General features: G+C 39.5%; 2 protein-coding genes across 2 annotated transcripts in view; one reads left to right on the forward strand and one right to left on the reverse strand.

Moving 5' to 3' along the window:
• The window catches only part of LOC122063484, a 3,681-nt gene extending 51 nt beyond the window's left edge, over positions 1–3,630 (reverse strand). Inside the window, exon 1 of the mRNA XM_042627186.1 lies at positions 69–3,630. Coding sequence (XP_042483120.1) covers positions 69–3,511 — 3,443 coding nt within the window. The 5' untranslated portion in view covers positions 3,512–3,630. The remainder of the gene's footprint in view (positions 1–68) is intronic.
• Positions 3,631–8,275: 4,645 nt separating this feature from the next.
• Positions 8,276–11,400, forward strand: part of LOC122063494 (KH domain-containing protein At1g09660/At1g09670-like) — a gene marked incomplete at its 5' end in the record, with an annotated part of 8,647 nt that continues 5,522 nt past the window's right edge. The window contains one exon of the mRNA XM_042627196.1: positions 8,276–8,428. Coding sequence (XP_042483130.1) covers positions 8,276–8,428 — 153 coding nt within the window. The remainder of the gene's footprint in view (positions 8,429–11,400) is intronic.

Below are 11,400 nucleotides of genomic sequence, written 5' to 3' on the forward strand. Positions count from 1 at the left end.
CAAGTTGACAGACTCGACACCTTTTGATGACATGATCTACGTCTTTTGCAATGTGTGGCCAGTAGTACCGATCAGTCACCTGTATGATGGTCTTGTCCTTGCCGAAGTGGCCTCCCAAACCTCCTCCGTGTAACTCCCTTATGATGTGATGTCGTAGGGAGGAGTCTGGAATGCATAATCGCGTTCCGAAGAACAAATAACCATTGTGGACAGAATATTTAGGGTGTTGCTCACCTTGCTGTAACTCTGCATATAGAACTCTGAAATCCTTATCAGACGCGTACTCATCTCGTATCTGATCAATACTAATGGCATGTGCTGAAAAAGTATTGATAGTGAGAACTTTTCGGCTTAAAGCATCAGTCACCGTGTTCTCTTTACCAGCCTTGTATTTCATCGCAAAGACGAACTCTTGTAGGTAAGCAACCCACTTTGCATGCTTCTGACTGATTGACTTCTGAGAATGGAGATGTTTGAGTGCTTCATGATCGGTGTAAAGAATAAATTCCTTACCAATAAGATAGTGTCTCCAATGGCGTAACACTTGGATGACAGCATAGAGCTCCAAATCGTAAGTCGAGTAGCGTCGCTTGGCATCGTTGAGTTTCTCGCTATAGAAAGCAATAGGGTGCCCTTCTTGTATCAGCACACCTCCCAACCCAATATGCGAAGCATCAGTTGCCACCTCAAATACACGATTAAAATCTGGCAGGCGTAATACCGGGGCCTCCGTCATCTTCTTCTTGATAAGATGGAGGGCTTTTGTCGCCGCTGTTGTCCACTCAAACTTGCCTTTACTCTGCTTCATACATTCGGTAATAGGTGCCATGACTGCACTAAAATTTCGAATGAATCTCCTGTAAAATGAGGCTAGACCGTGGAAGCTACGGACTTCAGTGATTGTCTTCGGGGTAGGCCAGTTGGTGATGCTCTTGATCTTCTCAGGATCAGCTTCAACCCCCTTGGAGGAGACAATAAAACCAAGGAATACAACCTTGGGCAGCATAAAGGAACACTTCTTGAGATTAATGTATAGCTTCTCCATACGGAGCACCCTCAAGACTTGCTTCAAATGGTCGATGTGATCATCTGGATGCTTGCTGTAAACTAAGATATCATCAAAGTATACAACCAAAAATCGACCAATAAATGGACGAAGTACCTGTGTCATAACTCGCATGAATGTACTAGGTGCATTCGTCAGACCAAAGGGCATGACCTTCCACTCGAACAGTCCATCCTTGGTTTTGAAGGCGGTCTTCCATTCGTCTCCTGGCCGAATACGAATTTGATGGTAGCCGCTTCGAAGGTCCAATTTTGAAAAGGCCTTTGCACCGGACAACATGTCTAGCATATCATCAAGTCGTGGTATGGGAAATCTATACTTAACCGTTATTTTGTTGATTGCTCTGCTGTCGACACACATACGCCATGAGCCATCCTTTTTTGGAGTAAGTAATGCTGGTACAGCACAAGGACTAAGGCTCTCAATGATAAACCCCTTCTTTAGTAGTTCATCAACTTGCCTTTTGAGCTCAGTGTGTTCTGTAGGACTGAGACGGTAAGCTGGAAGGTTGGGAAGCACAGAACCAGGTACCAAGTCAATAGCATGCTGAATATCGCGCATGGGAGGGAGCTTATTAGGTAGCTCGTCAGGTACTAAATCAGAAAAGTCTGTTAGAAGCTCTCTAATAGGCCGTGTGAGCTGAACTGTTGGTGGTGGAGTGACCTCTCTAGTAACCAGGGCTAATATCATGCCTGTATCATGGCTAGTTCGCTCAAACTGCTTTTGTGGAACAGCTAAGATCTTCTTCTGTGGAAGGACTAGCATCTTGTTGGTATCGGTGGTGGCTTTTTGGTTAGTCCTCAATGTCTGTCTCTTACGCATCTCCTCTGGTACATTGATAGGCTCAAGTATAGTGCGCTGCCCTTTAAAGGTAAATATGCACTGATTCTTCTTTCCACCAGTGAGAACATCATTATCATACATCCATGGTCTCCCTAAAAGAACATCAGTTAGCTTCATAGGAATAACATCACACCATACCTTTTCTTCATATCGAGAAAGTTGTAATGGAACAAAACATCGCTGATTGACCTCCAAAGTGTTGCCATTCAGTAGGGATACTTTGTAAGGCTGCGGGTGTTTCTCTACCTTCAAATGTGCTTTCTTCACAAACAACTCAGAGACAACATTAACGCAGCTGCCACTGTCAACTATCACCTGTACAGTGCGATCAGCTGAACGCATGCGGCTGTAAAATATGCATGTACGTCGCCAATCCTCGCCTTTGGTTTCAGCCACCAATATGCAAGAAACCACATGAATTCCATAGGAGTCATCTTCATTTGCTTCAGCCCCATCATAATAATCAACATTTTCGTCTTCTTCTTCCAATGGGATTGGAAAGATATGGGAATTATCTTCATCAGGAGTATCGTCAGCGTCAACCATCACTGCTACTTTGTGACGTGTAGGACAATTTTTGGCATAATGTCCCCTCTCCTGACAATGAAAGCATTGCACTGTGGCAGTGCTAGGCATAGGTGCTTTCCCCTTGTGATCAGCACGTGGAGAAGGTGTGGTACGTGGAGGATAAGAAGTAGGATTTTTTGCTGAAAAATTTTTTGTGATCTCTCTAGCTTGATATCCAAACCTTCTACCCGTAGGAGCTAGTAACTCCTCTGCATGTACTGCCTTCTCGAAGCATTCCCTGACATTGGATACATCTACTACGCCAATAGCACGATTTATATCAGATCTCAAACCCAAACGAAAGCGGGAAAGTACCTGTAATTCATTCTCCCTGATGCCAGTGCGTGAATAGAGTGAATCAAACTGCTCCATATACTCTGCAACGGACATACTCCCTTGACGAAGAGTATTCAGCTTGTCCTGCAGTTGTGATCTAAAGTGTCGTGGTAAGTATTTGGCACTAAGATCTTCTTTCATCTCTTCCAAAGTAATGGGAGCTCTACCACGATCTTCTAGATCCCTTTCTTCAGTTCTCCACCATTCGCGGGCTGAGCCAACTAGCTTAGTACGTGCTAGTCTCATCTTACGTGACTCAGACAACTCATACCAATCAAAATAGTCATCTAAAGCAGCCAACCAATCATAAAATACCTGTGGATCATGCTTTCCGTTGAACTCCTTTAATTCAAGCTTGACTTTTTGTGAATCATCAGTACGTCGACGGGGTGCTTCAAGATCACCATTGAAATAAGATCTTACATGCTCCTCAAAGGTAGGTGGTGCTGTAGGGGTTCTTTGTTGTGCCCTTTCAGCACTTCTCCTATGTTGACGATGCACAGCAGATTGTAGTTGATACCTGTCCTCCCTCTCGAATGGTACATTGCTGCCTTGTATTGGAGTAACACTTTGGTTCTCAAGTCGCAGTAACCTGTCACTAATAGTTTTTTGATCAGCAGAGAGTTGTTGAAACATTTCAATGACTTTTGCCATTGGATCAGGTGGAGGCGGCGGCCACTGTGACTCATTCTCTGCCATGCTCTGATACCAATTGATGTAATACTGAAATTGAGGAAGCTCAAAACAGTACCAGGGTAGGATCTTTTCTCAGAGAATAGGGAATTCTAGATATGGAGAATAGGATATTGCTAAAACTTGTTGAAAGATGAAAAAGATGGAACAATAAACAATAATATAACACCCGGGCTTCACACCGCAAGGTGGATCGGCTGGATCAAACACCAACCTACCTTGATCAAACACAAGGGATTTCTTGAGCAAACACAAGAGATTCTTGATCAAACACAAGAAGAGAGTTGCATAAGCAAACTTTGTTTTAAATTCTGAGTTGTCCTTGAATGCTTACAATTGATCCCTATTTATAGGACCAACTCAACAAAACATTACATACCCAACTTCCAACTAACAATAGTAGAAAGTCTTCACTTATTAAAGTTGGGGTAGGAAAGTATTCACCTTCCAACTACTAAAGTTGAAAGAGCCTTCACCTACCAACTACCAAAAGTGGAAAAATCCTCACCTCTTAAAGTTACAATGGAAAAGTCATCCCCCAACTACCAAAGGTGGAAAAGTCTTCATCCCTCAACTACCAAAGGTGAAAAAATTTTCATCCCCCAACTACCAAAGGTGGTGGAAAAGTCTTCACCCATCATCACTTACAAAAGTGAATTGATCCCCCCATTTAGAAAAGTAAAAAGTAAAAGTAAAAATAACTTCTAACCACTTAAATTGAACCGATATTGGACCAACATGGACCATGGTTCAATTGGAACTAAACTAAGACATAAAACATAAAATAAAAACTAAGTATGAAATTAATAAGCATCAACAAGGTAAGGCCACATGCTAGTTACTCTTGTTGGCCTTCTTCCTCCTACGGATGTAGGTCTTCAGATCTGCATCACCTTGGCTTGGATTCCATAAAGTAATTAGTGCCTGAGATTGTAGGTTTTGAATCGCCTCGAGATGCAACTCAATCCCAATAATATGGGTCTGCCTGAGTTGTCTTCTTAGAACCCAATGGAATCAACCGAGTTCAATATACTGTCGAAACAGAAAAGCGACTTTGGCTGCAGTGAATTTTACTAGATGAAAGGGAAAGAACTAAGAATAAAGAAGGGGGAAAAAGCAGGAACTGAGAGAAGTGAAGATTTTAAACATTAGGAAGTAGGAGAGAGGATCTCGTAGGAGAAGGGAAGAGAGAAAGAAGAAGAGATGAGAGAGAGGGGGGTTGCTGAAGCACAAACCACATAGGCTTCTTCAAACAACTTCCAACTTCATTATATCAATCCTAAAATCCCAATAATAGGGTACATACAAAATAGAAGAAGAAACCCATTTGAAAAAGAAACCTATCCTAGTTTGGAAACTCAAAACAATTAGGAAACTAAATCCTACATTGCTACCTACTATTTAATCTATCCAAATAAAATAAATAAAAGATTACATAATATGTTTCCAAATTAAAATTAATTTGAAATATTCTGCTGAATCAGAACAAGGTTGGGACCTGGTTCATCTTGGTTTGATGGCCAGATTGGTTAAATTAGTTCAACCTCGAATCTGCAACATCCACTCTCTCTCTCTCTCTCTCTCTCTCTCCATGGTGTTCTGTTTTCAAGCGGCCAAGCCTTTCCAATTTCTGAGAAGGAAGAGATGGTGAAATGGTTGTCTATGAACTTTCGGAAGCAAGGACTCCCAACTCTGAAGGAGGTGTTGAGAGAGTTGTTGCTGGGAAGGTCTAGGAGTGGCTCTGATGTCGGGGATGCTCTAGCGAAGGAATAGCACCCTCTCATCTTCCTGAACCGCTGGTGGCAAGATCTGGGAGCCCAGGGTCGCAGGCGGAGATGTTGATGCAGTTGGAGGGCCTGATCCCAATAGCCACCAAAGGGGGTGGGGAAGGGGATGCTGTTGCTAGAGCCAGAGTCAATGACAGATGGCACCTTTTTTTTTCCAGCAAATAATTTGAAGACGTGTATTATGCACTGGGGCCATTGCTTAGAGCAATGGTAAAAGGTCCGGGATGCCAGGGCAAATGTCCTGATTCGAGTCTTGAGGGTTGCCACTTTGCGCAAACTGCCAAAGGTTAAGACTGACTCTAAAGTCACCCCTCCCAGGACCCTGTATAGGCAGTACGAGCACTGGGTATTGACCTTTTATACGCTTATAATACATATAAAAGTCATAATTTTCTCGTCTCTCTGGAAAAATCTGAAATATATATTTTTTTTTCTTACAATACGTACAGATACATTTAAAATGTACAAAAATTTACTAACTATGCTTTTGAGTTCAAATACCCAAAATATACTGAATTTGGTGAACTCCAAAACAGTATAGATGCATGCAAACACATGACCCAGACTGGCATTTGTAATGGACTTCAGAAGAGATTGCATCAAGGATAAGGTCAATGACATTTGCCACTTTTTTATTTCAATCAGGAATAGTTGTTGGAGTGAAATTGGAAATTTGTAAAGCAAGTTCCACCAACCACTGGGTCAAATTGAATTCAGGAAATCTGCTACCCAAAAAGAAAAAAAAACTTGAATTCAGGAAATCATATTAAATCTCTTTTGCTGTGGCTTGACAGATCATATAAATGTTGCTTAAAGTTGGGATTTGGCTGATCTATTAAAGATTCTGCATTGATTCTATACTTGGATAGATTGCAAATCCTGAATCAGTTAAAAGGAGGGATTTTCATGTTGAGTAGCAGATGAATTTTTGTTCTTGAAGAAGAGACTACCTTTTTCTTATATTTATTTCTCGTCATACTGATTTGGTCTTAAGCGCACATATAGTACCACAGACATCACAGAATTGTGGTTTATGAATTCTAAGAAAAGGTCCACAGCCGGTTGAACCTATTATTCTATTAACACAAAAATGAAAAATCTAGCCCAAGACATTATTCTTTTGATGAATTAACTGATTGTATTATGTGGAATGCCACAAAAGAACTGTACATCTAACTGGAGATATACAAGATTTACAAAAATGGCATCTTTTGTTTATATGTATCTGAACATAAACCCTTGGTATTATCTATCATCATTTTTCTTTTTCATCTTTATTATCTTTCTATATATGTATGTATGTATATATTTATATTTGCACATGTAGATATGATTGTTTTTACCATAACTAATGATGATGATAGATTCTGACGATTTAGGTATTTATTACTTGTTATTTGCAGTCAATTGCTTCTCTATATAAAGAAGTTCATGCTGTGCTTTTAATACTTCCTTTTTCTTCTCTTTTTTCCCGTGCCAGCAGTCAGAAGTTAAATCAGACTCAGCGATAACACAAACCTGAGAAATTAGGGCAGAATAAAGAGGACTGTCCTTACTCACAAACCAGGGCAGAAATCATCCCAAGGTGCTGTTGGGTGGGTGGTCTCAGCAGGACCTAATAAAGTCCTTAAATAGCAGCAACAATAGCCCTCAGGATGAAGGGGAAAACCACAGCAGAATTTCTAGGGTACCATTAGGGCACAGACCACCACCCGATGGGAGAAAAATGACTGGAGCAATAGGGAGCCTCAGCAGGCTCTCAAACTAGGATTGAGTGGCCTCCTTGGGGGTCTGAACAAACCCTTAAAAGGGCTCTTGCAATAGGCCACAGATCTGAGAATTGTGGGGGATCGATTGGGGTTCCAAAACCCTGACAACTTGGTCAATCTCCTTGGAAGTCTGCTTCTGGTTCTCGATGGATGTTGGGCTCTTAAGATTCTTCAAACACTTCTATCTCAGTTGCAATATCACACTCTCAAACACTCACAGAACAATAGGTTAACAGCAAGCTAAGAAAACTCAAGGAAAGGAAATTGCAGGTGGATAGATGGAGGTTGGGAGGGTGGGTTTCTCAGCCAGGGTCTCTCTCCCACAGCTATCTCAGCTGTTGTCTAGCTTTTCTCAGACCAAAAATAAGCAAACAAGCAAAAAATTGAATTCTCAAAACTTATCTTTTATTGTCATCGAACAATGATGTTTATATAGCCTTGTAAAACTGAGTTGCAATTTGGAAAGTTTTAAGGTAGGAAGCGAATTTGAATGGAAACTAAAGACTAATAAATCTAAAAATTTCCTAATTACAAAGCTTGTAAACCAAGAAAAGAGATAACATTAGAAACAAAACTTTTTTAGAAGATTAACTAAGACTTCCAGCTATTGGTTTTGACCAGTCAACATAATAGGACAGAACAGTGGCGAAAACTGGAAAACTAAATCGATAGAGCTGTAGGGGCTGCTTCTAGAAGTCTCCTTCTTCAATCAATGGGGGGGGGTTAACTGTGGGCTTCTAGAGGGGCCAATGAGGACAAACCTGAGGAGAACTGGACCAGCATTAGGCTGGCTCAATGGAGATTAAAGCTGGTCTGAGAACCGAAGCTGGCCTTTATTCTTCCTTTTATAATGTATACCATACTTTTGATTGGCATCTACATCAGAGATGCTTTGAAGATGTTTCATCCCCCAAAGATCTATGATTTACTTTACTTCCAAAGTGAAAATTTGGTGTTGGTTTCCTTGTTCCAAAAATAGAAACTGTTCCAAATACAGTTGATCTTGTTGATGAATTGTAGTCATCATAAGCCGTTTTGGACGAATAAGATGTTTCATTTATTTAACTGATTCTGTTTTAGGGTGTGAAACGAATGCATAAAATTGACCATTTTATCCATTGAGATTGTTGTGTTTACCAGTGACTGTTGCAACTATACCTTCCAACTTCTTTTAGATCTATTGCTTTTAGTTACCATTTTGGTTGTGACATCTCATTACAGAAATTGTACGAACATCTGGCTTGGTACAAAATCAAGGTTTTGTGGATCATGAAAGAATTGAGCATGAGAGTCCACTGAGATCTGCAGTTCAACACCCAAATGGTGGACCCATGGATTTGGAGGGATGGCCTGTGATGCAACCTGAGGTAATGTTTTTCTTTGCTTGCCACCATTGTGAGTGTTCTTTGTCCTTGAGTAGTTAGAGGTATACTTTTGAGTTGCCCTGGGTTTTTATTACTTCTTTCTTTTTAAGTTTGTCATTTAATTTAGATTTTCTTTATAATGCAAATCTGAACTATCTGTCATGTGAAATAACCTTGAGTGAAACTGGTTGCGAATTACCATTGCTTATTCATTTACCTTCTTCTATTTGTTGACATAGACAACATGGTGGAAGGAACAGTAACAGAGTGGGCTTTTAGCTTCTCAGAGGTTATTTAAGAAGGGAATATCTTTAGTATCATTTGCCAATGATCGTAAGGACATTGTGATGGTTGATTGTGAGATTTATTGGGTCATTGCCCCCAGCTTGGACTGGTGCCTTGATTGCCTAGACGATGCCCTATTGATGCCCCCTTATTGCCTTGATAACATTGATGATTGTGGATTCCAGTCGAGTGGTGCTGATTCTCCTATTTTACAAAACCCGAGGGCGTGTTTTCTCAATACCGGGGGAATTGATGCAGTTAAGATTGTCTAATTGGTCAATTGGGCCTCAGAAGACTTTATTTTGGCCCATGATTGGGTCTTGTGGACCTTGCATTTTTCATTTTGGGTTTATAATGGGCCTAATTTATATGCTCATAAAATGGAGGTAAAGATAGTACACAGGATTAATAGTTAAATGTTTGAGTTGGATTAAAATACTTGTTTGCTAGATAGAGTTTTGATTTAGTTTATTTACTTTATTGAGTCTGCAAGTGTGATTAGGAGTCCTTTTATGAATCAAATTAGAAATTTTAGAAGGTATTTATATATAATTCACCTCTATCTTCTTCTGTACTCTTTTTCCTCTTAATAAGATTGATCTCATCTCTCTTCCTTTCCTTTCCATCAATCTGATTTCTTTCCCTTAAAACACAAGTGCTTCTTTTGTCTCAGATGTGATCACAGATTTGATTATTGGGTCTGCTTGCATCTGAGATCCATATTCTGGTTCTTCAGGTTACCTTAGAAATGTCTTTCAAAATTTAGGTTCATAGAACTCCCTTTTTTTTTTGGGTTGGCGGTGTGGGGGTGGAAGGGATGAAGAAGATTCATAATATTGCACTAGACTAAGCTTAGGAGAGTAAAAGAAGGACCTGCCAATTTCAGGGAATTGGATCAGAATGAATCCTTCAAAAAGACACTTCAGTTGTGCACTATGTTCTCTTACCAATTCCTGCTAATTGCATCTGAAATTGTTCTGAACTTTGTAGGCACCTTCTTAAATCCAAAAGGGTAGCTCTAAAGATGCTTCTTCCGAAGAACTTCTCCCCCTTTCCTCGTCAAGGTTTAAGATCTCGCTCTCACCCTCCATCTCGCTGATCCAAAAAAGATAGATCTCGCCAAGATCGTGTATTTTTCCCCAGTCGACCTGGTGGTTGGTCTCAGTGGCCGTATGGTCTTTGTAACCCCTGAAACTTGGTATTTACCCTATTTTAGACCTTCTAGATACAATGGAACATCAATTTAAAAATCCAACCTAAAATGGTACTTTGACTTTGTACCCTACGTAAGTAGTCTCTGATTCTTTGGACTCTAGGTTAGTATGCTCTATTCCACAATCCACATGCACAACATATTCATAAGAATTTAAAAGACATCATAGATAATTACTTAATTGTTTAACAATTAACATTGATGATTGATAAGTCACTTTCACATACGTTGAAAATTTGAAATGACATAAGATAATCCAGATAACAACATAAGGTCAGTGTTATATGCATCATTTATTTAAATGGGGAAAAAAATGTAAAAATAGGAAAATATATTTCCCTCCATGAATCCATAGATCAGTGTTATATGCATCACATATAAAAAATCCAATGTAAACCAACAAGTATTGATGATGTTTCCATAAGAAAATGGGTTTGAGATGATTTTCTTTTTTCATCTAAAATGGTTCTTGAGAAGAAAAGTAATATGAGGAGGTAATATTCTCCACTCTTTAAGCTTCAATGAGTGTAGGAATGGAGATCCTCAAGCAAAAGCACCAAAATCCTTGCTCTTTAGTGTTTTTCTTCAAAAAAGTAGAGAGGCAAGATCTTGGTCGAGATTTGTACAGTTTATACCTCTTCATGCTGTCTCACCTTTCTGAAAAAAAGAGATATCGCTAATATATTGCCGAGATCTTAAACCTTGTTCCTTCTTGGTGGTGTGGTCTATTTGAATTCTTTTTAAAACTTTGAAGACAAGTGGTCCCGAGTTGATATAGGAAGGGAACTGTTGTAGCAGGTCTAAATGCTAAAAGAGAAAGCAAAGAGAAAAATGAGAAAGAAGAAGAGAAGAGAGACATAACTATATATGCTGTAACTTTCTTAGGGTTAGCAAGCTACAACTTGCAGTGGGACTCAACGAGACCAACCATAAGAGCAGCAATGTAGAGCGACAAGCAAGGTTACTAAGGTGGTGAGGCGACCGAGGCGTTTAAGTGTCTTTTAGAGCGCTTTGGCGGGCATAAGGCGTTGCCTTATTGAATAAAGTGTTCTAGTATTTTATTTTCTATATAATCATTTTATTTGGCTTAAATGACATATTAAATACTACTGATATGCTAAATAAAGATTAAATGTTCATACTTTATACCAATGCAAGATATGCATAAAAAAACAAATCAATAAAGTGAATAAACTAAGTTCATCTAGATCAACCATTATCATAACATATAATATAGATATATAATTACACAATCAATATTGATAACCAGTAGCCAAGAACATCAAACCAGATTACCAGAACCAAGGAGCTGCATATTCATCCCCAAAAAAAAAAAAAAGAAAGCTGCAGAATAAGCCATAATACTATATCCAGTAGTACCATCTCACAAAGAATAGATCAGAAAGCTACCAGACACAAAAAGCAATGCTTATGAATCAAAAGAATAATACCCAGGCTACAATACACAATCAATATT

This window comes from Macadamia integrifolia, chromosome 2 (genome assembly GCF_013358625.1).
Source record: "Macadamia integrifolia cultivar HAES 741 chromosome 2, SCU_Mint_v3, whole genome shotgun sequence".
NCBI lineage: Eukaryota > Viridiplantae > Streptophyta > Magnoliopsida > Proteales > Proteaceae > Macadamia > Macadamia integrifolia.